General features: G+C 42.4%; 1 protein-coding gene across 1 annotated transcript in view; it reads right to left on the reverse strand.

The window, feature by feature from the left end:
• Positions 1–445: 445 nt before the first annotated feature.
• The window catches only part of HTR7 (5-hydroxytryptamine receptor 7), a 436,626-nt gene continuing 409,770 nt past the window's right edge, over positions 446–27,301 (reverse strand). Inside the window, exons 3-4 of the mRNA XM_069239866.1 lie at positions 5,551–5,670; positions 446–786 (exon numbers count right to left, since the gene is read on the reverse strand). Of these exons, the coding sequence (XP_069095967.1) occupies positions 5,583–5,670 (88 nt within the window). The 3' untranslated portion in view covers positions 446–786; positions 5,551–5,582. The remainder of the gene's footprint in view (positions 787–5,550; positions 5,671–27,301) is intronic.

Consider the following 27,301-nt stretch of genomic DNA (forward strand, 5'->3'; position numbering starts at 1 on the left):
GAAATGGGGAACAGCATGCTCCTTTCTCTGGTGTTTTTACCACCAGCATTTTAACAGTAGTTCTACCACACATTCTTTCCATTGATCTGAGGGAATTATACTGTATTGTGCAGTGGTTAAATTGCCTCAACTCAGAAGTTTTATTTCTAAGATTTACGTAAATGGCAATTGTATTTCTGTTTAAAAAAACGGATGTCTACATAAAACTGTCATTTGTGCTAATCCTCAGTGATGTCTACAGTGGTACATATTACCAGTCTTTCTACATCAAAAACCTATGTGGTTATTTAAAAAGATGCACTATATTAATCTATTGTGTAAAAATACAGAATATCATGGGGGTCATGGAAGATTACACTGACAAAACTTTGTTTTAAGTAAATACTTACTTACTTATAGATAAATGTAAGAACAGCAGCTCATGAACAAGCATTTCCATTTTTTTAAAATAAGACATTATTTTTTAAGAAATGTTTATTTTTTTCCACATAAAATCTCTGTCAATGTCATTAAATCAATAAAGAGCTCTGTCTCGGAAATGCCATCATGTTTGCCCCTCTGATAGAAGTTCCAAAGTTTCATCGCCTACATTCAACAATATAACTTTCCCAACAGGAAATCATGTAATATCAGAATAACGATTAATAAGTTTATGTGATTCACGGCTCCTCGAGGTCGGAAAGCAGGGATTGTCCCTTTCTGAAGAGAACTTCTGTGTCAAATGGAGATTAGATATGCAGTCTGCAGATAAGTTGCTCCTCGAGATCCTCCCGTGGGTGGTTTTTACTGAAAAAAGAAGGAGAGGAATTAGTTAGGGCAGATGCTAAGAAACATATATGTTTATCAACAAAAGACTCAAGATGATGAGCGGAGCAATTGCTCAGACTATTGCCACTGCTCCACGGAGATGCAGAAACAATTCCCTGTTGATTTTTAATGTATTATATAGGTGATTGAATGTGGAAACCTGCACCAAAATGATACAATTCTACACAATAAAGAGTTATTTATAGCGGTAATCCAGAATTATAAAGGAGATAATGTCTTTCTTCGAATTTATGGCTAGAGTAGAAACATGAGTAGGATAAATAAAGACACATCTTTAATTCATGACACTTTGCAGACGTGACTATTGCAGTCTTAGTCTGGCTGTTTCTTCCAGTAAATAAAAACAATGCTTCATTGCTCACTAAATGCACTTCAGAACAATTTTCCACTACACTAGCTGCAGACCCAGGTGAAAGACAAAATGCACTTGATTTTATTTTTAAAACAGAACTTGGGTGTGTGGAAACTGCTCCGAGTGTGATTTAATGACCTTGCTCGCATGCATGTTTCCTTTACTTGCTAAAGAGGTATGCCAAGCACAGATTCCTCATTCACAGATGGGTGTTCTAAAGTCTGCATGAGGCAGTACCACCATCACATGAGCTCAGAAAATCTACCAGTTAATTTATGAACAATGGATAGCACAGCTTGGAAACAGGGACGGTTACTCCTCTGTATATAAATGCAGCACACATAGAAAGTGGAAAAAACAAGGATAAATAAAGTTAATTCTCCTTGTTACGCCTCCCCTGGAGAGGAACATAGGTTTGACCCATCCCCAGGTTTATAGAGTCGTGTAAATCTGGGAATGTGTTAAAACCTATGGATGTTGCATGGGAAAATCCAATGCAGCTCCCATGGAACGGCTCCTTGATGCAGAGTAAGGCAGCACAGTCTTCTGTGCTGCCTTACTCCATATCTATAAGGACATGTAAAAGCCACGCAAGATGGTTTTGTATCGCATCATAGGTATGATTCAAAGGCCTGCGCCACCAGAGCGTCATAAGAAGTGACACTCCGGTGGTGCAGGCCTCTTGTATACTAGGCCCTTGTTTTGTATGTAAGAAAATAATTAGCAGGCATTTACTTCGAAATGGATTACGATTTCGAATTTGGTTGGGTTACTGACACAAAATAGAGATTCACTATTAAGAAATCTGTAATGGCAAATCACTATTCTTATGTTCAGTGCATTCGAAAATATTGAATAGTTGCAAAACCACCATTTGGCACATACAAGTTATCACCAACTGAAACCAGGTGGTAAACGTGTGCAAACAATTGCTGGCCCAGGGTGCATCTGTGGTTTCCAACATGGCAGTTCTGTATGTGATGCAAAAATAATGTGTATTCTGCATGGCTTGCAGGGAAGGAGGAGAAGACGGGGCAGAATTTTCAGACTGATGATTACACTATGTGAGCAAACTGAGGAAGAAAATAATGTAATGTACAGGCTATCTTGGTATTCTGGAGCTCATAGCTGATTTAAAACCTCATTGTAGGAAAGTGGGTTATTAGTTGGTGGGGGTATACACCTTGAGCTAATAATAAATTATGCTATTAGTGATTGTGGTATTATGTGTTACTCTCTTCTGCCTGGACAACGCTAAATCTCCCTGAAGAGCTCTACTAACAATGAAACATGTGACAGGGGCTGCTTTTGCGCATTCCAGGTTGGCTTGAATTCTATTTTACCAATTCAAAGCTGTAAAACAGTGCCTGGAGTAGTTAAAGATTTTTGCCATTTACAGCTCGGCAAGGATGGCACTGTGCTACTCCTATGCTTAAAGACTTAGCTGTAAAAATGGTAAACAACTTTGTCGCTTTCTAGATCAGCGTGGATGGCACTGTGCTAATCCTTGGCCTAAAAACAGTACTCTAAAGGCAGACATTTGAGGTGAGCAAATTTAGGGAGTCGCTGGTGTTGCTGGGTGCTCTATATTGCAGCAGCTCTCCACTTAAACTTGGGAACTACCCAGAGTTCCCTCTCCTCTTTTGCATAATTTATGTGTCACCTTGTGTCTGAAAGGGTATTGTTTTGAATCACTAATAGGTCCAGTCAAGTCTCAGCAAATTCATTTTTGCTTATTTCTTCATAGCTTAGCAAGCAGGCAGTCAGTCTTCATTTAAGAGACAGGTGTGTGTCAAGGATTTAATACCACCAAAACAGTAAATAAATAAAAGAAACAACATGATAAAAATCAAACACCAATTTATAGAGAATATTTTCATCTTTAAAATGGCACTAAAACAAAAAAAATCCAACGTAGGGAACCGGAATATGATTAAATAAAAAAATTGTGCATTATAGCACCAAACATTTTAAAGCGGCACTCGCGGCTATCTGTTTGTGCTGGACCGAGACAAAGTCAAGGTTTTAGGACAACCGTGATGGAGCATGGGTCAGATATGTTGAGGTCTAGATCATGGTGAAAACTTTACCTTCGGACATAGGGGGTCATTCTGACCCTGGCGGTAATTACCGCCATGGCGGAGGTCGGCGGTAGCACCGCCAACAGGCTGGCGGTGCACCGCTGGGCATTCTGACCGCGGCGGTTCAGCCGCGGCCAGAAACGGAAAGTCGGCGGTGTCCCGCCGACTTTCCGCTGCCCTTGAGAATCCTCCATGGCGGCGGAGCGCGCTCCGCCGCCATGGGGATTCTGACACCCCCTACCGCCATCCAGTTCCTGGCGGTTCTCCCGCCGGGAACAGGATGGCGGTAGGGGGTGCCGCGGGGCCCCTGGGGGCCCCTGCAGTGCCCATGCCATGCCAAACACTAATCCTACTACGAAAATCATTCAGCACACATTATCCATCCATCTCATAGATTATCCACCCATCCCTACTCATGGGGAGCAGCTCATAAAATACACTTGTGACAAAGATCACCTTCCTGTCACATACACACCTCACTCTCCCGGGCGGACATAAGGTACTCTATTGAAATGAAGACCTCTGGTAGTCACACCAATCAGCTCCTGCAGGATCATCACTGAGTAGTAAAAATGTATTGTTGGGGGGGAGTGGGCGCTCTGCTGTGCACAAGGCAGCTTAAGCTTGCACTTCCCTTCACTGTCTCCCTCTCCCTTCAAAAAGACACTCAGACAACAAAGTGCTGGCTGATTAATGACATTTTGATTTTGGTTTTGTATTTTTTTTTGTATTTGAACTTATAACATACAGATTGCTTTTCCTCAAGCGATCCTTCTTTTATTTCAACTTGATTTATTATGATGCTACTTCAGTGCCCGAGTGCAAATACATATTGGTGTGCTTTGTAATGTAGTAACTGGCCTAATCTTTCTTTAATGATGTGGTATGTTCTCGTGAATTGTAATGGAACAGAAATAGGATTACAATTTTAAACGGTAAAAACAAAATAAATCTTTTTTGATTACTGATATCAGTGCAGTCTGGAAAATCTTCAATATTGTTTTATTTTGTTATTTTATTTAGTATAAATACAAGTTACAAAGAAAAGCTAAACATTCTGAAAAATAGAAGCTATCACAAAATTAATATAAAACAGCCTATAAATACCTTCCATATCACAATATTTAAGGATTAAATAATGGAAATCCAACTAAATGTCCAATAGTAAGGTATGCTACAGAAGTTCGAAATGCCAATTATGTAAATAAAAGAAACGTAAAATGAGCAAAAGAAACTGGGTGCACAGAATATTTTGGAAATAATTGAACACAATTTCGAACATATCAACAGTAAATGGTTAACCTACACAGGAGCATGAATGGTAGTCATCCAATGCTGTAAAATGAAAAAGGTACAAAAATGATGTAAAGGAATTCTTCTATAACAAAAAACTGCATTTTACAATCATGGACTCTCTTTGAGGTTTAGGCATCCCTTCAATGGACTACCTTTGAAAATTGTCAAATATAGCAGTAGTATTTAAATAAATGCTCAAAGAAGAATAATTATGATTATGTCTTAATGGTGAATGTGATAGGTGACCCACATGGTCTAACAAGTCGGTAGTTATAACCACATTTCATGCCATCATGCCAGAAAATATCTATTTCAGAAGTATTCCAATCCTTTGTGATCTGTGGAGAAGCAACTGCTAACGTGAGATCACCAATTTTGACACTTAAAGAGCAAGGACTCCAATCCTCCGAAAGGCTACCTAAATACATTTGCATAAGTGAAAGGAGCAGTTGATTGGAAATTAAATGTATCTGGTTCCTAACGTTTTCCTATAATTTAATGAGTATTATGGCAAGTGAATACCAAGCTTCAGCTAAGCATCAACAGTTTTACAAGACTAGCAATCATGTTGTATAGTTGTATAATGTTCTGTATGGATTGGCTGTTAGAACACTTCTATTATATATGAAAAGTAAAGACCGAATAGTATTAGCACCTGTTGAATATTTCGGATTTAAGATTTTCTAACTACATCGTATTTCAAATATGGATTGACCATGGAACACATAGATCCTTTGGCCATTGCAATTCTGTATTTTATGCTAGGCATTGCTATATATGTATTAATTGTATATAGAATCGAAGCTTTTAGGTGAGAAAGTAAAGTTTAAAAGAACGTATTATCAGATATGCTACCTGGCAAGAGTTTCAAACACTTGTGTGGCTGGGCGGATTACTTGATACAAGAATGGATCAAATCTGAATATCGTACATTAAAGCATTTTCCAATTTTTATAATGTTGCACCAAACATAAAAAGTAAGTAAAGCATTACCTCAAAATAAAATGTTGCAAGGAGTTTCTCTTTCAAGATAGTGGTTTCAGTACTCTCACAGTAATAGTGGAAGTTCTAGCGCCAGGAACTCTGTGTAGTGTGTTGTTCTCTCTGTCTTTTCTAAGGTAAACAAAGAGAAAGTACTACAACTCCCAGCATGTCTCGCATTATCACTTTTGCAAAAATAACATTTTATCCTCAGTGGTTTAAATATAAAGTACAGAATATGGACAATAGAACTATCTGCAAAAAATTGTTTATTCTTAAAGATTTTGTGTAAGGTGAAATTACAAAGGTACAAATGATCTACCTGATCATATTTAGCACTGCAAATGTAAAAGAAAAAAAAGATGCATAAACTATATCTAGGTGAGGGATCATGATTTTCCACTTTGAAACTGTGGATATGTGGCTCTGTGTGATAGCATTATTCTCTAGACAATACTAAGTTTTGTTAACACTGGGCTGTGCAACTCATCATGCCAACACTTCTTCCAACATCACCCACCCTGCTGTATCAATTCACAATAATCTATAAAAGGTTTTCACTGATTTCATCCTCCTGCTAAACCTACCCACATGCCCTGACAAAGGGACAGCCAACAAACTCCTCTGTCACCATCAATTGAGCACCACTGCAACACAATCAAACATTTTTAGGTTGATCATAGCAGCGCGCAAGCAATGCTTTTCCGATGTGTTATGTATCTGGGCTTTTAAACACGCCCATGGCCATCGACCCTGTTACATGGAAAATTGCACTTTTGCGGATAACTTTGACCTGTGTGTCTCCATCAAGCTCACGCCGGCACTTTGAATTGGCTTGCTTATGTCAACTGTTTTCCTTTTTATTTTCAGTCTGTGTGGCAAGAAAAGTCCAGTTAGTAATTTTCAACGCAAATAGCGAGAACCATTGTATTGCAATTGCTTGTTATTGGTTTCTGGTAGGGACAGCAAACACAACCTATTGCTTCAGAGTTAATGAAATAGCCCACACCCTCAGGAACCCTCAGGAGAAGCATTGCAAGGAAGCCACAGAGAACTCAATCAGAATAAAACTCAATACCCATGACAGGAAGCACATTCAGCATAATGTCCACACGCCTCTATAAAACGGGCTCTCGTGTTTCCCTTACCTACCAACCAGACTCAACTGGTGCCCCATCTCTAAACAGGTATGTATGGTTCCCACTATATAGCATCCTACAACAATATACCCCCTATCTAAGTATGCCACACCCTAATTTACACATAAACTGAGCACTTGGTAAGGCCCAATCTGATTTAACATTTCACCCGCATTCCTGCACGTACAACCATAAACCATACCTAGAGCTGCTGAGAGGGAAGGACCAAATTATGTGGCAGGTTGACTAAATTATGCAACAAGAACATTAAAATGCTGAGGCCTAATATGGCGCATTTTGACAGTTTATGGCAGTAGTAGTTATTATTTTTACTTTTTAGATGTTAGTGATGCTCGGGCAGGAGTGTCTCCTCATTACTATCCATCTAACCTAAAAATACAGCAGTCAGCCTGCCACTGCATGGCAGAACATGTGGCTGCTTTTTTAAGTAACGTTTAATCTGCAAACTATGCAAGTAAATTATGGCTTATGCAGCAAGTGTGGAAAAGACAACGGCCACAGATTCACATTTTTCTAGTGGACCTGACCATGCCCTGTTTCTCTGTATGCCTTTCAAAAGTGTTCCCACACACAAAGCTCCCAATCACCCCACTCTCTCAATCACCATCACTGGCATTACAAAGCTTAGAAAATGACATCCGCATTATTACTGCCTAGACAGCACACACAAGTTTAATCATAAACCTCGTCAAATTAGTCTCTTACTCCTACGTTTGCAAACCCCCAACAGAAGTCTTTGACTTCATATTTATACATGAGCTAAACGTTCTTTTCTTCATAAAATGCAACTAGTTAATATTTTTGTCCCTGTAGAAACCCTCTTTCTAATCAAAATCTTATTTATGAAAAAGAACTGTACAACTGCACAAAATGAATTCGGTGTACATTACCTTAAAATAATGTATTGTTAATAACCATCTGTTTCCTTGATTTCACAAATAACTTTTTTTGCAATCACAATTTTTGAATGTAAGAAACCACAAATAATATAGAAACGTCTTCTAAAAGCCTACAATGTGATATCAGTGACAGTGAACCCACCCTCCCAGTTCAGCAGCTACAGTGAAGGAAGCCTCTAGGTCCAAAGGCCCGGCAGGCTGGGTCATTCTAAAAGTCGAATTACTTCTTTATGGACATCCTTCTGTCTGCGCACAGAAGCTCATTAGTATCCCTTCCGGGGAATACCATAATAGAACAGCAGGTAGTGGAGCTAATGAGTCGATAGGGATCTAAGAACAAGTGACTGGTGACAGGAAAAGAGAAATTATGATTATTAGGAAGAAAGAAGAGTAAGAGTCTAATAAACCAAGCAAATGAGCGATGGAAACAAAAGGCAGAAACGCTAAGGGGAGAGAGAAAAAGAGAGAAACAGAAAGATAGAAAGATGAAAATGAAGGATGAAAAGTTAGAGTAGAACAAGGAAAGGCACAACGAAATAACAAAAGATAAGAATATCAAGGTAAAGAGAAAACAGTTGAAGAAATGTCGAAGAAAGGAAGGAAGAAGAATGAGATGAAAGGGAGGGCATGGGTACATGATCCCCTATTGGTTCTACTATGTATTTTTTAGATTATTTCATGAGTGCTCTGTCAATAACATATGGCATACATTTTACTTTGCACATAAATCTTTGAAAATTTGTGCTGTATAATGCACCATTTCACCCATTTATAAAAATGAAGTTGGCGACAACAACATCTTCTCCCAAAAGTCCCACCTCAACACTTAGAAGAACTATAATACTTGCTCCTTCTCTCATTCGGGATTTGAGTGAGGGGGCATAGCGGATCTGAATTTAAGTAATGCAAACTGAAAGCAATCTTACCTACATTCGGACTAAGGGTGGGCAGAACTTGCGTACTTTCACTCTGAGGAATTCCACGGAATTTCATCAACAGGTGGAAAATATGCAATATGTGCTGCTCATACTGAAATTTAGTGTCAGAGGTGCAAGCCATACTGAAAAACAGAACGAATGGCACCCCATGTGTTGCGCAAATTGATTTTGCTGCTGTTGAGTAGAAAATCTATTCGAGCGACAACAAATCTACTCAAACTGAATCCCTCTGACTGCGGCTGCTCCTGAACACCGTTGAATACCTGTGCTAGAAAATTAAGCTATGGGATGCCAAATCTCACTCATGCTCACTAGCATATTCTAGAGCCTTACGGGAGAAAAATTCCACCACGCTGTGATTGGCGGAATTTGGCAAGAACTCTGCATTAAAGAGTAACACGGCGTGGCCAAAATTCCTCTGATTGTGAAGGCAGAATGGAATATTTCACCCATGCTTAATTCCTACATATCCCCCATGAAAGATCTTCAAAGTGCATCTAAAATGAATAGAAGCCCCTTCTAAAAATTAGTCAGGGAGTTTGAAAGAGAAGCCTGCCTGATGATCAAGCATGCCACCCAGGTCAGGGCAGAGGGCTTGCCTTCTGTTTTTCAAGGGGCACAATGTGACCCTGATTCACAAGTGAGTCACTACATGAAATTAGTAAAATACTTTAACTTTCTTGTCTGTTACACATTTAATGGGTGCTTTAGTGTCCCTCAATATAAAAAAAAACTCTGAGTCTTGAACATTCAGTTTAATCATGACAATGCTCGCTACTAACAACAGCAGATAGCATATATTTTCACTATCACATCTTTTCTTTTACTCATCTAAGACCAGCTAGCAAAGGAAGAGGGTGGCCCATTCACCAGCATTATTTTTCCCATCTGTTTTGGATTATTTATAAACTTTGATGTCACTTCTTGATTGTCAACTGATAGCAAAAGCATTTGGTTGTAGTGGGACTTCACGGAAGACTAGTGTGGAATGAGACACACATAGAAGGTAGACTTGACTGTGACAATTAAGGTGTGAAAACAAGAAGAACCTGCAACAAACATAATGTAATATAACTGCTGGCTTGTGGAGTTCTCACATACATGGAACATAATAAAATAACCAATAACTAATTGATTTTGCATTACACCACCTAAAGCTGCTATACAATAGTATGCATCACCTTTGATGACATTATTGGCCCTGTGCATAGACCTGACCAGCAGTGGAATCTTCTGACTTTCTCATCAACTTTTTTTCTGCAGAGATATTTCAGCATCATGAACAAGGCAAGTTTGCGTCCTTAACCATTTCTACTACACTCAGTGAATTGTATCACTGAAGATGCACTCTATGAGGCTGTTTACTACTTGACAGGAGGTTGAGAGAGTCCTATGACCAACAAAAATCTGGTTCAGCAACAGAAGGCAAAATATGGAGTGACCCTTCCACTAAGTGGAAATCTCCAACAGCTACAAAAGGTAGCATTCCCCTGGAGATAAATACCAGCACCCCTCAAAAGACAACAAAAGACAACAACAGGCAGAGGGGAAAAGAAGAAGAGAGACCCCCTCTGAACTCACATGGGAAAGTGCCAGAACAGCACTGAAGAAGCATCAAGGAGCCGGTTGAGCCAGCTGCGCAGAGGATACAAGTCAGCAGGTCGTGAAGAATAGTGGATGGACGAGAGCTGGGTGAGCAGGGAATTGAGGGGATTCTGTTTTCTGTTTTTGACATTAAGGTACTGTGGTCGTTGCTGGCTCCACTTTCTTTACCCCTTTCCTTTTGACCCGGCTTTGCTCTGCTTCACTCTGCTCTGTTTTGTTGAGCTATAGCCTGCTTGCATCATTACAGAATGGGTGCCTGAGGTCTGTGGACTCTCTGTGGATTGAGACTATTTGAGAACCAGAGGGGGGCCTTATTTTAGAGTGCAACAGAAGGGCGCAGCAGGAAAAATTGTATCTATTATCATACTAGGTCATGGTGGATCGCTAAACAATTTTCTGCATAGAAAAATTGGCTTGCTTGGAGAGTGAACTCAGGAATAAAGTAGAACAAAGTAGAAAAGGAATAAACAGATCGGAATTAATAGAAATTACATCTAAGCTTATGAGAAGGAGCAGGTCGTTTCTTAGTCGGGCCTGTAAAAAAACAAACAAATCGATCCCCTTAAGAAATAAGGGTGTCCAGCATCTGAACGCAAAAAGTTTGAACTCTATTCTCCCATTTCTACAAAAGGAATCATGTGCGAAATTTGTGGTCAAGGCAGGAAATCCTCTCAGCACTAACAATAATACCTCTCAAGGTTCTGCCCAGGGCAATGACTTAAATCAGATGATGGATGAGGGCACTCCTTACAGGGGGGGTTTAGTTGTTGTCTCCACCTCCCTCCTCCTGAGTAGGGGCAGTCAAGCCAAAATTATGGAATTTACCCTCACCGACTGTTAGACTTTTCATCCTTGCCGTGGTCTCCCTTAACTTTTTGCCTCTGTTTCCCAGGTTGTTGATGTTTGCTGACTCTGATTTTGCTGTTTTTGCTACTCTACCACTGCTGAAGTGCAAGTGCTCCTCTACAAAATGTGTAAGTAAAGTAAAGTTGATTTTAAGATTGTGTGTTTGAAAATGCCACTTTTAGAAAGTGGGCATGTTCTTGCTTAAACCATTTCTGTGACTCTGCCTGTTAGTGGATTCCCTGTCTGGGTCAGTTTGACAGTTGGGCTGGTTGCACCTCACACTAGACAGTGACACAAAGGGAGCTGGGGTGTAGTCTGCATTTCCTGATGAGCCATCTGTGCTAGGAGGGAGGGGAGGAGTGGTCACTTACACCTGAAAGGGCTGCGCCTGTCCTCACACAATGCAGTCTCCAACCCCCTGGTAAGTGTCTGGGGCCTGGCCTGGGCAAGGCAGGATTTCACATTCAAAGGAGATTTTGCTTTGAATGAGGCCTACTTCAAAGGAGAAATTGGGTATAAGAATGGCACCCAAAACCACAGACTTGAAAACACTTCTGGAAACCAAGAGGAACCTCTGTCTGAAGAAGAGCTGAAGAGCTGAGGAAGAAGAGCTGCCCTGCCTGTGACTGTGCTTTGTGGAGCTATCCTGCAGTTGCTGCTTCTGCTAGTGTAAGAGGGCAAAGACTGGACTTTGTGTGCCTTCCATCTTGAGAAGAACTCTCCAAGGGCTTGATTTAGAGCTTGCCTCCTGTTTGAAGTCTCAGGGACAGCAAAGACTTCTCTCTGCCAGCGCCTGGAGTCTCTGGGAGACTCCTACTCTGCCCTGTGGTGCCCATCCAGTTCCTGGGACACTGAAAGGAGAAGCTGGAAGCCTAAGAGGAGGAAATCCACGCACAGAGTGCCGTGTGGGTAAAGATTGATGTAACTACGATCTGCGGCTGTAGGAACGACGCACCGCCGGCTCCGCGGTTGAAAATCGACGCTCGCTGGGAGTGCGACCGAAGAATCGATGCACGGAGCTGGAGAAACGACGTGCAGCATCGCCGATGGAGGCTGGGAGATTGCATCCCGTGCTGTGTGGTTTTTGGATCATTGTGCGGCTGGATTTCTGACGCAAGTACCCACTGGGCGTGTAAAAACAACGCAAGGCCTGCCTGGACCCGAGAGTGCTGACCGGATTGACGCATTGCTCTCCTGCGGAGAGCAGAAACTACGCACCCCGATCCAACGAAAGGAAAAACAACGCAAGGTCTCGCTCGTGAGTGAAATTGACGCATCGCTAGCACTTTTTCACGCACACTCGCCCGTGCAGGGTTATTTTTGACGGGCCCAAGGTACATTTTCACGCTAACAGTGTTAGTGTGTGTTTTTAAACTACATAAAGACTCTTTTTGCTTTTTAATTGATAACTTGACTTATGTATTGTAGATTTTTGTTGTTTTGGTCTTGTTTTGTTTAGATAAATATTTCCTATTTTTCTAAACATATGTTGTGTCATTTTGTAGTGTTTTCATTGTTACTGTGTGTGTTGGTACAAATACTTTACACCTAGCATTCTCAAGTTAAGCCTACTGCTCTGCCAAGCTACCCAGGGGATAAGCAGGTGTTAGCTGAGGGTGACTCTCTTTTACCCTGACTAGAGTGAGGGTCCTTGCTTGAACACAGGGCAACCTGACTGTCAACCAAAGACCCCATTTCTAACAGTGACATTGACCCGGATGAGGTGCCTGGCCCCAGAATTTTCCCTCCATCCATCCCAATAACATCCGTAGTAGCACGTAGTACTCCCTCGGACCACTTCCTTTTGGATAACCTTCAGAAACCCCGGATTTAGTCTGTGCGGGGAACATTTCCATTTGCCCACAAGATCAACACATAGGGGGTCATTCTGACCCTGGTGGTCGTCGGTGAAGCGGCGGTAAGACCGCCAACAGGCTGGCGGTCTTTTTTCATGTATTCTGACCATGGCGGTTACCGCCATGGTCAGCCGCCGCTTCACCGTTACGACCGCCACGGCGGTAACGACCGCCAGGCTGGAGACCTGGGTCTCCAGCCCGCCGGTCGTCACATACCGCCGGTGGTATTCCAACCCGCCTGACCCTGGCTTACCGCCATGGATTTCATGCGGTTGGGGACCGCCATGCAATCCATGGCGGTAAACACTATCAGTGCCAGGGAATCCCTTCCCTGGCACTGATAGGGGTCTCCCCCAACCCCAACCCCAACCCCGACTCCCTCCCCTACCCCCCCACCACCCCTGCCACCCGCAAAAGGTTGCAGGACCCCCGTCCCCCACCCCGATCCCCAATATATACACACCCATACACACATACAGGCACGCATTCATGCACATACACACACCCCCCCGCATTCATGCACGCATTCATGCACATACACACACCCCCCCGCATTCATGCACGCATTCACACGCCCCCTCAATATACACACACGCACACCCCCATGCACGCACACAAGTACCTGTTCCTGGTGATCCTCCGGGAGGGAACGGGCAGCTCCGCCGACACCGACATGGCAACAGAACCCCGCCACAACGAATCACACGTCGTGATTCGCTGGGCGGTGTTCTGTTGGCATGGCGGTGGAGGTGGAGCTACCGCCACTTCCCCGCCTGCCGCCAGTATGGCTGTTGGCGGCTCTTCGTCCGGAAACGGGCGGAGCGCTACCAACAGTCAGAATGGTCCATGGCGGTCTTCCGTACGGCGGTCCCTCGGCGGTCTATTGAAAAGACCGCCGAGGTCGGAATGACCCCCATAGTCCTTTCTGAATCCTTTAAGTGCCTAGAAATAATTTTTTGTCTATTTTGGAACTCCTCCAAAAATCCATAAAAAATTCTGATCACACTCAAGATATTCTTGTTTCCATACTGAAGATTCTATTAGTCCACCCTCCTGATGAGTCGGCCAAGATGACTGTAAAGAATATATGTCAAGGTTTAGGACTAAACATATATGGTAAATTTTTGCAGTCCTCATCCGCTGGAAATTTGACAAACATAGGTGATCTGTCCACCCACTCCAACAAAGGAACCTAAGTAGGAAAACCACAACTGGATAAAGCAGTTTCAACGCTGGTGAATCAGGTTTCCCAAAAGAGTGAGGTATATTCTCTGGACAACATGAGCTCAGCGTGTAATACTCCACCATTGGTCCAAGATGTCCGGAACAGGATCTCGCTCTAAATCCCAAGCGGCTCCATTCCCAATTTTCCTTCCCAAAGATCACTTCTCAAAGTTGACGGAACGGAGATTGAGATCAAATAGGCCAGTAAATCAACTAAAACAAGGGGGAAAAAAAAGGAACCGTCGAATCCTTAAACAGAAGGCAAGGAAGGTTAAGTGTAAGGAAAGGGAGCAGGTGGAAGCTTGGAACAGGTGCCCTTAATGGAGAACCTCCGGAACAGGACTGAGGAGGCGTTTCCTGTTTCACAGCAAATCCCAGGCATGGGTTCATCACGAGATCAGACAGACAGACAGACTTTCAGGTGATCCCTAGGGTCACATTTGATTCAATCAATGTAATCTCGCCTGAAATAGCCCCATTAAGAGCTATGCACACCTGCTCTAGATTAGTCACTCAGAATGTGGGAGAAAATTCTAGAAGGGATAATGTCCTTATTAGGCATATGGAGTTACCGGATAGCTTGGAGTTTTTGACTATATTTGACTCCTATAAAAGTCTAAATCATTCCTTTCTACTTTTGTGTTTTTTTGGGAAATAGAAGAACTTAAATTAATTGAGGGTAGCAATATTGTGAGGGTCCTTCTTGACCACAATATAGAGGGGTGTAAGGCAAAGGTATGGTTTATCTCTAAAACCGATTTGAAATTAATTTTGGTCAACTGTGCCCAATTCCAACGCAGAGGTTTAGACGTTATCCCAGTTTGGGCTAAGTTAACCACCTTGGCAGGCAGTATTCTAATCATGGTCTAAATCCACAATAGTAACGTGAATCGGGGGAGGGGGGCATTGTTCTTCTTCCTCTGGTGAAATTGTGCAACTTTCTTTATTTCAGGGTGCAAGGGTAGTAAAGGTTTTGGAAGGTCCCATATATCAGGGCACCAGTCCTAAACATGACAATTTCGTATTGGCTAGCGGGGGCCCTGAACATGTCAGTCGAAGGGCAAGCTGATACAGTCAAGTTACTAACACTGACCTCTCATTGGTCTCTTGGAATGCTGCAGGATTATGGAATCATCTGGGAAAATAAATGTAATTGTTCATTGAAGATCGACCTGATATGCGTTCAAGAGACCTCATGTTTAAATTACTTTTCATACCCAGGTTATACGGTTTTAAGTAAAATAGCACTCCCTTAAAAAAAAGGGCGCACTAAAGGGGCTATAGATATAACTGGGAATTTGACTGCTTTCCCGTAACTACAATTTATTTCCAAATAGTACAATAGTACGAGTATGCTAGTGGGGAGAAGGGTGAGAAAATCCCTTTGATTATTGTAAATGCATATATCCCCCCTGAAAAGGAATTTGACACTATTCTTCAACAGTTGTTCAACCAAGTCTTCGACTTAGGAAATTCCGCTGACTTAATTATAATGGGGGTTTAAATTGTAAAATCTCAAATTCTTCGCTCCACATTTTTTGTGACCCAGATAGGGTCAAAGCGCTGAATATCCCTCCTATCCTTCTTCCTCCCAGAATTAGGACAGACAAAAGGGGACCAGTTTTATTGAAAGGTCTGAGGTCCTGTTGTTGTATTATTCCGAATGGGCGTTTTTGTTCGGACTCGCCTGCAGCCTTCACTGAGAAGTCCCTTATGAGTAACTCCATTATAGACCATATTTGCACTTTCTACAATATCGCTCAAAGAGTTGAGAATATGGAAATAATAGGTACCCCGTATAGTGACCACATGATTTTAAAACTTACCTTAAAAATGCAGCTAGGGGCAATAGGTCATTGGTCTATAAAAGGTGCAAACCATAGAATTAATGGGAAAAATAGGAGAATGTTTAGGTCGATAGCTAAAATAACGTCGATAAAGCTATTGTTGGACAATACTGTGGGAAGCTTGGAGGCTTGGGGAAGGATGCCTTAATATAATTTCCCAAATTAATGAGACACATTATTACCTGTAATCAGCCCGAGCGTAGTACGACTGGAATAAAAAAAACTCAGCTGCCCATTGTGAAACAGAATAACGAAATTTACAATCTAGTAAGGCGACAGATGGAGTGTAAGACTATGGAAATGAGTAGGAAAATATCACTACTTAAGAGAGGAAGATCGCGGCTGAAACTGGCCACCCGAAGGAAAGAAGCAGATCACAGGTGGATCGCACTGAGGGAAGCGGCTGCAAAGAGAAACCCAAGTAAATTTGGGGCTATTATCTCTGAGGGGTGCTGAAACCGTAAAACCCTTTTCTCCCCCCCCCCCAGATTGTAGAGGAAGACTGGATGCTGTTTATCCAGGTACTTTATGCTGAAAACCGGGTATTGGACCCTGGAAAAGAGGTGACAGTATTAAATGTAGGGGGAGAAATGGATAATATGGGTGCACCTACTGTGGATGAATTAGAGGGAATTAAAAATTCAATTTGCTCATCGGGTGCCATGGGCTACGATGAGGTTCCGGTGACTCTAATTAAAAAGGAGCCTTTGCTTTGGGCAAGACTTCTTCAGCCATCATTTCGCGCCTGCTGCTATTCTCAAGGTATTATCCCAGAATCTTGGATGGGTAGTATAATACTCCGTTATATAAAAAGGGAGATAGAACAGCACCGTTAAATTATCGATAAATCGCTTTATTAGATGCAACGGGAAAGATTTTTGCAAAAAGCATCTTAATGCAATTACCTAAATGGGTTCAGGAAAATAGTATTCTTCCAATGGAACAGGCAGGCTTCAGAAAGGCCCACAATACCTTAGATAATATTTTAATAATGACAACAATAATTGACAAATATGTCCAGACTTGGGGGAAAACTGTATGCTGCATTTATTGAGTACTCCACAGCCTTTGACAGGGTGGACAGGAAAATCCTGTGGAGGAAACTTCAGGAAATAGGGGTTCTGCCTTGCTTCCTGCGATTGGTGATTGCCCTGCACTCTTCAACTTGGTGTAAAATCCTCATCGGTGAAGAATAGGGATTGTCCTCAAAATGTTTAACCAAAAATGGCCTGAAAAAGGGCTGTTTACTGGATCCACTGCTATTTTCCCTTTACATCTTTGACCTCCCCAAAATCCTTAGGAGTACTATTGGCTATGCCCCTGCGGTGGGTGGTCGACCAATCGCCTGTCTATATACGCAGATGACATAGTTGTGTTCGATCTCACCCCAAAGGGCCTAGATCAACGCCTGGTCACTCTAAATCTTTACTCGGTGAAGCACTACTTGAGAATTAATACATCTCAGTCTCAGGTGGTATGCTTCACAGGATAAAAAAACAGAAGGAAAATGTGTTCCACCTGGGTTCTGGGTCAACATAAGTTGGAGCTCATAGATACATATCGTTTTTTTGGGTAAAATCTTTTCTGCGACAATAAATGATCAAGCTCTTATTTGCAATAATACTAGTAAGGCTATCTCACACACTAAGATTTGGCGTCCTTCTTCAATACAAATGGTAAACGCCACTTTTTGCATCTATTGTCTGCCTATCAGGTTAAGATACCAGCTACTCTTCTATATGCAATAGAATGTATAGACATAAATATATGCTATTTCCTTGACAAGACAGAAGGTCGGATCTTAAAACGCCTGGCTTCTTGTGATAACTCAGCTTCAAGGGCAGCTCTCAGGCTTGAATTTGGCATCAAGAATATCTTTGTGCAAGGCCTCGCGACTGTGATTAGAAGGGCACATTGCCTTATTCACAGCAAGGAATTCACTCTGAGAAACCTGGCTTTTAATGGCATTTTTAATAATTTGAGAGAAAAATCCAGGTTTTTTAGAGATGACATCTATGCTACTCAGCTGGATCCAGGCCTCACTCCTTCAATATCCTTCATAAGCCTAAAAAAAGTATTGACTGAAGTGGCATAGTCCAAAGGCTTTTCATTAGATCCTGATGTGTGCTACCACAAAAAAGGTCTTGAGAAGCTAATCAAGTCGGTGTCTATGAAAGTGGTGCAACCTTATCCGACTTGGAATCTTCCACCTGGTGTAAGGCGTTTAAAAAAAAAAAAATGTTTTATACTGATCAGACTTGATAGAAAACCTCTCAGGGATTTAATCCCTAAATGGGATGGCACCACTAAATCTAGTGACTTGTGTCAAGGTGGGGTACAGAATATTAAACAGATTTTATTTGTCTGTCCACTTTTAGCCGCTCAGACGAAATTATGGTTGAAACCCCTCTATTTGCGGCTAAATATTACAACTTATATGGAGGCCCTAGATTTATGTTATAACCCTTCTTCTAATGAAATATTCTGGTATAGGATTTTTACATTTTTTCAAACATTTGTGCAGATATATTGATCTTCTGTGATTAGATAGCCTCTCGGCCCCTGGTGTAGAAATCAAACTAAATACTGCAGGGACCGTAGGGGCCTACACATCTTACAGAAAAATTCTACAGATGACGGAAGGGGGGGCTATGTCTCAATTCGTTAGGCAAGGACTCCTTGAATTTAAGAATTTGTGTCCATAGTGGGAGGTTAAATTTATGTAATTTTAGATTAAATATTGCCAAATATCGATGGTTCTTGTAATGTGTGAAGCATGTAGGAATTAATTGATGGTCTGGAGTTTTATTCTTCTTTTTTTTTTTTTAAGTGTATTAATTTATTATGTATTTATATGGTTTTGTGTCGTTATTCATGTGGATCTCTTTGGAGTTCCAGATCATGATAATAAAAATTTAATTGAATTGAATACAAAAGGTTCATCTCTGACATAGGTGAACATTTCTCTGTTTACCATTGAATGCCCATGGTCTTTAATATTTATCTAGCCAGTAGATTGGGCTGTGTCTTACTGAGTTCTATATCAGAATCCATGGCGAACATGACTGTCTCTTGAATTGCTTGAGGAAACTTCAAGCATTAACTATTAGCTACCATGGCACTAAGGCACTCATAATGATTTGTGGCATTTCACCCTTAGCAATAATTGGAGTGAAGTGAAACCTTCTACAGTTCTGTGCCTCAGGACCTGGAATTATCTGGTGCAAAAATTCTCGGCCTGATACGTCTGTGCCGAGAAGCACTTATTCTACTGCAGGGGCTGTGAGAGGTATGACAGTCCTGCCCTGTCTGACCCCTGCTGCGGTATGGGGGAGCAAACCGTGTTCTTCCTAGACAGGATCTACCTTTCCTGGCACCCATGCCCCCACCCATCTGATCACCCCAGCTCCCCAAACTCTTTTACTGACTCTTTACACCTACTGAGACCAAAATCGGGGCAAACTGGCCAGAAAGGTACCTGATTGTATCGGGTTATACCCAATCTCTTTTTTGGCACTGAAAATAAGGGTACCCCATGGTAAGGATTTTGACTGTTTCGACACTTTGCCTTACTTCTGTGACTCAGGAAATATGTAATAGCTGGGTATTCAAGATCTGTCCTCTTTTTTGAGGGGTTGGTTTTTTTGAGGGGTTGGTTCTCTGTGTAAGATTCTGATACACAATATTTTGATAATGCACAAAATGCATTCATTTAAACATGTATACATCTGTTCACTTTTTGCTTTATATCAATAGAATGTAACACAGAAGCATTTTTGTTGTAAGATACTGTTATTATCATCCATTTTCAAGGTTTTACAAAATAGTAGACACCAAATCGTGAAAGTGCATGTAGACAAAAACGAAATTATTAAAATGATTTCAAAGGATAGAGTGAGGACAACACCATACATAGTAAACTTAAATAAATAGGTGGGTGTATGCAATGCAAAGTCAGTTAGGTGTTATTTTCTAACTACACAAGCATTGGCAAAGCCAAAAGATTGCAGCTTATAAAAAAACCTGAGCTATCGGCTTTGCCTATATTTTTTAGCAATTGCTTACAAATGCATTCATTAAGACACATGTGCGGGCAAGACATGTGCAGGCAATGTTGCAATGGGCTTTTCAATTAAAACCCATTCTAATAAAAGCTGGTGATGTGCAGACATATCTTGTGAGGAATGCAGAAGCTTGCATCATGATGCGTTCACACCAATGTATCGTCATAAATAGTAGCCATTTTCGATTTACTGTTCTAACTTGGTGGATTGTCATGTTGAAATAGTACATTTCATTTTTTTTTAAAACTAAATCAAGTATGTGCTAATGGGAAAACACAAACTATCAGCCCTGCAGCACTTCGTAATGAAATATTAAAAATAAAATATTTTAAACCGGGAGCATGGATATTGAGAAAGAGAATATGGGCCTGATTCTAACTTTGGAGGACGGTGTTAAACCGTCCCAAAAGTGGCGGATATACCACCTACCGTATTACGAGTTCCATAGGATATAATGGACTCGTAATACGGTAGGTGGTATACCCGCCACTTTTGGGACGGTTTAACACCGTCCTCCAAAGTTAGAATCAGGCCCTATGTGTGTTCGCAGTAGCATAGCTATGATGCCATGGGCCCTGGTCCAAGTAAGGAAAATGGCCACGCTGACCGCTGTTGGGATAGTAAAATGGACCAATCTACATGGTTCATTGGGCCTACCAGGGCTCTCGGCCCCGATGCACTGAACCTGCTGCATCAACGGTGGCGATGCCCCTCGGCATTAGAGAAGGTAGCTTAAGAAGCTGGAGTGAGAAAAATGCATGCACTCACATGGGGTGTCTACTATAATATAAGCATCCCTCAAGTCTGCAGTAGAAGCATACAACTCATCCAAAACGAACACAGCGAATTAAATGCTCCAGGCAAGACAAACAAGAACAAGCAGGAAAGCCTTTGACTCAAGAGCAGACAATTAAGATAGACAACAAAGCCATCCAAATATACGCAAGATCTTAAATTAAAGCCCACTCCAAATATGCAATGTATTGGAAACAACAGGTCTGCCAAAGGACAACTGAGCCTGACAGTAGCCAAGGCCTAAAAACAACAAGAAATACACCTGAGGGCAGATCAGTGCAAATGTAGTATCACAAATATATCAGTCACTGAGTGGGCGAGAGGTCTGACAAAACTAAAGTCCATCTGCTTGACGGCATTTTTGAATGCTTCCCCAACCAGGCAATGTAGTTCCAACAGCAGAGGGGCACGAGGTGATAGAGAAACTGTGGCCCATCTGTGGCTGGGAAGTCAGACACCCTAATCTGCAAACAGAGTGCTTACCAACAACAGTTGTTCTGCCAACAAGCCCACTGTGTTTCCTACAAACGCCTGCTGAATAAAACTGTAATGATGCTTACTTTAATGAGGATGGTGAGAAACCTGCCTTCATTGGCTGTCTAATCCCAAGAGGGATTACACTGCTACCAGAAGCATGTGCAATCCTCATATGTCAATTTGAGGTATTGTCTCCCACGTGCTCTGTCACCTTTCCTTTCTATTGAATGATTGCATCGTGTACCAGTGAGGAGGCCATCCCAGGAGCCAATACCAGACCATTAGTGTTTCGTCTAATACATTATCATAACCGGGATCGTATCCTCAGAGAGGCCCGCAAAGCTACTGAACGGGTGGTGGGCAATGCATGTTTATGTTTTTTCAGGGTGATAAGTTGGCTGTGCAGCACCAGAAGAGTTCATTTCTAATGGTTCAATGCAGACTTTGTGAACTGTTTGTAATGTATTCTCTCCTGTTTCCTGTGAGGCTTTGGGTGCTTATGGATGGGTAACCCAACTTTTTCACAGATCCATAAGAGGCTTCGAATTGGAATGAATCCACTGGACCAGTGTACCTCAAACCATTCCAATTTGGAGCAACAGCGATGCAAAGCCGAGGAGGGACGAGCATCATGGGTGGCACCACAGAGAGGAGCTTTCCCCGTGACCGAGTCCCATACCTAGCCTGGAGCAGATGGCACAGGAGAGGACGAACTCTACAAATGGCCACAAGGATGTTTGACACCACACACCAGTCGGACATTGAAGAAGAAATGGCAGCTCTTTAGTGACTGACCCTTTAGACCGGACCCCATATTAGAACCAAGAGGGACGCCTCAAATTGTGGACCAACTCCTGTGAATCACACTAGGGGTGCCATGGTCCTGCTAGTTGCTTCCACATTATACTTTCCGATTGTTGATTATCCAGAAGGTGTTATTCTAACTGCTGTTATCTTAGGATCTTTTCGCTACCCCTGTCAGCTGCATTTAATTACTCATTCACTACTAATGTGCAAGGCTCATTATCATACTGACCACCCAGTATTCATTTTACCTACACTTACAAGGTGATATTGTGCTTATTGCACAATGGGGCTCTTTTCATGCTTGCACCCCATACACTGACCTAACCCACTTATTTGGATTGTTACACCAACTAAACTCATAATGCTGTATGGGTTAGGCAAACACACTTTGTCACTCTGACCCTGTGGTATTATTTGTTTAATCTTCAATGTTCTTACTTTTTATTATAGACTTTGGACTTATAGCCTGCACACACCTCAAACACGTTCTGCTCAACAGAGGGCTCATTTCCTCCCCTGGAGGCAACAACTGATTATTGAAATCTCCTACCAATATCATAACATGGAATGTAAAGGGCGTGCCCACTCCCTCCGATAGATACACTGTCTGCTACTATTTGCTCCACCGCACTATGCACATAGCTTTTCCACAGGAATCACATTTAATCAGAAAAGAAGCTGTCTCTACAAACTGTTCTACTTATGCATGTGGCATAGCAGTGTGGGTCAAAGCAGGAGTTCCCTAGACACTAATATTATTGATCCATTGGAAAGATGTGTCTTCATTAGGGGCAGAATAGACAGCCATCATATCTTACTAGAGGGTATATATGCCCCAAATTGTGGCCAAGTGACTTTCCTAAATAAGTGCTCTCGAGTTAGTGTGGGATCCCCTGGCTTAGAGGAGGAGATTTTAATTGTGTATTACAGATTGAATTAGGTCGCTCTTTTCCTCCTCTTCCACACACAATTGCCATGTCCAATGCCTGGACTCTGACTGATTGGCTTGGGCACTGGCAATGGTCTGACACATGGATGATGCACAATGCAAATATTATGATCTACTCCTTTTATTCTTATCAACATGATCTCCATGTCCGCATTCACCGCCTTGTTGGTACAACTTACATACTCCCTCACATCACCCAAATAGACTATTGAAGATGTACGCACTCAGATCATAATCCCCAGTAGTTTCTTTTAGATTGGGACTCAGACTCCTCCCATCCCCACATGGCGACTACAGCCAGTGACACTAGAAGATCCCCATTCTGTTCTTTTTTGGATACAGCCTTAACAGATATAAACACAAACACAGCATCAACCAGACTGATTGAATGGAATGCTTTTAAGGTAGCCATTAGGGGACAGTGTATAGGTACCACTTTGATCGTGTGCCGCCAGCTATACGAGGACTTTACCCAGGTAGAGTGTGAATTGTTGGGCTATGAGACTTGGGTCTTGTAAGATCCTTCTCTTAGGGATCCCCCAGAGTGAATTCAATGAATATACACTGCATTACTGGAGAGACTGCAATGCCTCCACTACACAGCTCACTCTGCCAGGACACATGCTGGGGTGGATAAATCAGGGTCATTACTGGGGTGGCTTGCTCGCCAGGTGCAGCCACAACATCTCTTAATGGAGCTACTGGCTGCCCTCGGGACTCTCCTTCACACAATCCAATATACATGTCAAGCTAACACGTCATTATACAATCCTTTACCAATCTGTGACAAGCACAGAGGGGATCGACTCTTTAGTTTTGGGGTGTGTACCTACCTCAGGTGACCCATGAGCATAGAGCAGACTTAGATGACCTATAACCTTCTTTGAAATACTGGAGGCCATCCATGCACTTGCCACTGGTAAGACTCCTTGGCCAGATGGTCTTCCTACTGAATTTTACACAGCATATGCCCCACTTCTGGTCCCCTGCCTGCGTTCACTATACAACTAAGCTCTACTGGCCTTCTGCTTTCCAGTTATGCTTCGTGAGGTATTGCCTATATCCCTCCCTAAACCCAAAAGGGACCCCACTGTGTTAGGTTCCTACAGACTGTTAGCACTTTTAATTATGGACTACAAGATATTAGCCAAGAAGCTTGCTGACTGACTGGCACCCTTAGTCACTGCTCTGGTACAACCAGACCAGAACAGATTTGTTCCGGCCCGAAGCACTCACTCAACTTAGAGATGAGATTATTTCAGATATTGGAACACACTTTCCTCTCCTGACCCTTGTGCTGGACCTGGAGAAAGCATTTGGCTCCCTGGAATGGGTCTTTCTCTTTGATGTGCTGCCACATTATGTCCTAGAGTGTCACTTTCTTCAGTTTGTTGTTTCTTAATACTCTCCCACTTGAGAAAATAAAAACAGGTGCTCTTATCTCTGACCCTATCTTGACCAACAGAGGCACTCGTCAAGGATGTCCACTATCTCCCTTGCTATTTTTGTTGGCAATGGAACCACTGATTCTTGTGCACATAGCCTGGACTGGAGGATTCCGCTGGGCGATGGTCTGCATTCCATATCCCTGAATACGGATGACCTGCTCAAATATCTTCATGATATCCATGTTATTCCAGCTGTGGTAGCCCTGACCTTTGACTGGTTTGCTGCACTGACAGGTTTCAAGGTCAACTGGGGAAAACATGCCTCTTTCTATTTATTAACACAACATCTGGCACTGCTTTCTGCCTCAATTGTGTCCAGCTGACCTGGCAACCAACCATGTTTTGTTACCTTAGCTTCTGCATTTATCATACAGCTACTGCCCTATTTGATGGCAACCTCATGAGAGTGGTAACCTTGCTGCGAACACAGATGGGATTCTAGAAGTCACTTCCAATCTCCGTAGCAGGACACATCGCTCTTACCAAAATGATTATGTTGCCCCGGTTATTATATTATTTTGCTAACCTCCCCCTTTATGTGACAAAAACCTTTTTGCATTCAGTTGATAGACTGACATGGAAATTAATTTGGCACACCCCACGTTGTCGGGTGGTGTTACAGAAGCTTTACTTACCCACAGACAAGGAAGGGCTGATGGTTCCAAACATTGTGCAGTACTGTTTGGTCTCCCAACTTCAATGCATGGCCCAATGGCTGGCAGGCTACCACATTACTAACACTGCTACTGCCTCTCCGAGCTAGGACTTACATAACATACTGCATCTGTTGCATCCTTCTACAATGGTGGTGATTTCTGACCTCACTTGCCTGAAAGTAGCATATTGTTGCTATAAACTGAGCCATTTTCTCCCTAAAACTATTCATCCATGTGCCTCTGCACTCCTGTTACTTTGCACGCCATGGAGAGACAAGATTACCACACTAGCAGAAATGGTTCCCTGGCAGGAAGTGGGAATACATACTTTGGGTGATCTGTATCATGATGGGCCCCTCATCTCACTAAAATCTTTGAATGAAGAAGATGGTTTGCCTCTGGGCCAATTCCTCCCATATAATTCCCTGATTGGAGTACTGGGGGACCAGTAGGGGACAGGCACAAGGAACACAGTTAGCATCTTACTAGCCAATATCTCCATCTAACGGGAATGGGCAAACTACTCAATATTGTGTTACAAAAAGATTTATGTACACTGCATAAGTGAGTGCGGGTCCATTTCTGTTGACATTGGATGGCTGTTTTTGAATACCTGTTCTGATTAGTGTAAATCTTGTTAAGGGTATGGACTTGTTACATTGATTTGAAGCTGGGCATAATGCCTGTATACAGAGCTGCTTCTATAGGCCACATGTCATTTATTTTGCAGACAGCATCAGGTATCATGATATCATATACTCTGCTTTATTTATCTGTCAGTAATGCATAATGATGGTGATGTTGTAATGCGGATTCTAACTAATACTGTATATGCACTAGATATCAGAGCTAGGTGATCTGAGTCCAGCAGTATTAGAAACTGGGTCTTTGGTTGGCAGTCAGGTTACCCCGTCCAAGCAAGGACCCTCATTCTAGCCAGGGTAAGTCACACCCAATCCAAATTATCCTGTGTCCACCCTCTGGTAGTTTGGCACTGAGCAGTCAGGCTTAACTTAGAAGGCAATGTGTAAAGTATTTGTGCAATAAATCATGCAATAACACAGTAGAACACCACAAAATTGCACCACACAGTGTTTAGAAAAAAATATAATATATATCTGGATAAATGCAGATCAAAACGATTAAGATGCAATAAGTATATGTTGAAAATATAACTGTAAAAATGATAAAAAGTGTCTTTAGTCTCTTAAAAGCAACCAATGTCTCTTTCAAGCACAAAGTACCTGGTTTGCATTCAAAATCTCCGCAAAGAACCGCAGAGGAGGAGATATATGGAAAACAGGCAGGTGTGCGTCGATTTCTCGGGCCGCACATGGCGATGCGTTGTTTATGTTTTACGCACAGAAGGCTTTGCGTCAATTTCTGGTGCTCGCTCTTGGATTCTCTTTGGGTTGCCAGGTTTTCGGACACCTCGGGGACGATGTATGGATTTCCTGCACTGACATGTCGAAGTCAAATGGGCTGATTCAATCCAGTCGGCGTTGCGTGGAATTTTCTACTGCACGGCAGGCACTGCATCGATTACTCTCTGGAAGTTGGGCTGCGTCATTCCGGCTGGGCTGGGCATCAATCCAGTGGGCCACGCATCTAATTTCTGGTTGCTACGCTGGTGTGGCATCGATCTTCTCATTGTGAAGTAGGGCTGTGTCATTCCGGTTCAAGTGGGGTGAATTTTTCACTGCAGTGCAGGCTGTGTGCATCGATTTTCATCACACAAGGAGTCCTTCTTGTAGAGATTATGGGGGTTATTCCAACTTTGGAGGAAGTGGTAATCCGTCCCAAAAGTGACGGTAAAGTGACGGATATACCACCAGCCGTATTACAAGTCCATTATATCCTATGGAACTCGTAATACGGCTGGTGGTAAATCCGTCACATTTGGGACGGATTACCACCTCCTCCAAAGTTGGAATAACCCCCTATGTCTTTTTGGTCCTGAGACTTCAGGGAACAGAAAGCAAGCTCTATCCAAGCCCTTGGAGAGCACTTCTCAACACAGCCAGATAGCAGTAATGTAGCAGGGCAACAGCAAGGCAGCAGTCTTTCACAGAAAGCAGTCAGGTGAGTCATTTGGGCAGCCAGGCAGTTCTTCTTGGCAGTATGCAGGTTCTGGTTCAGGTTCTCTTCTCCAGGAAGTGTCTGAGTTGGTAGGGGTAGAGGCCCTGTTTAAA

This window comes from Pleurodeles waltl, chromosome 6, assembly GCF_031143425.1.
Source record: "Pleurodeles waltl isolate 20211129_DDA chromosome 6, aPleWal1.hap1.20221129, whole genome shotgun sequence".
NCBI classification, from domain to species: Eukaryota; Metazoa; Chordata; class Amphibia; order Caudata; family Salamandridae; genus Pleurodeles; species Pleurodeles waltl.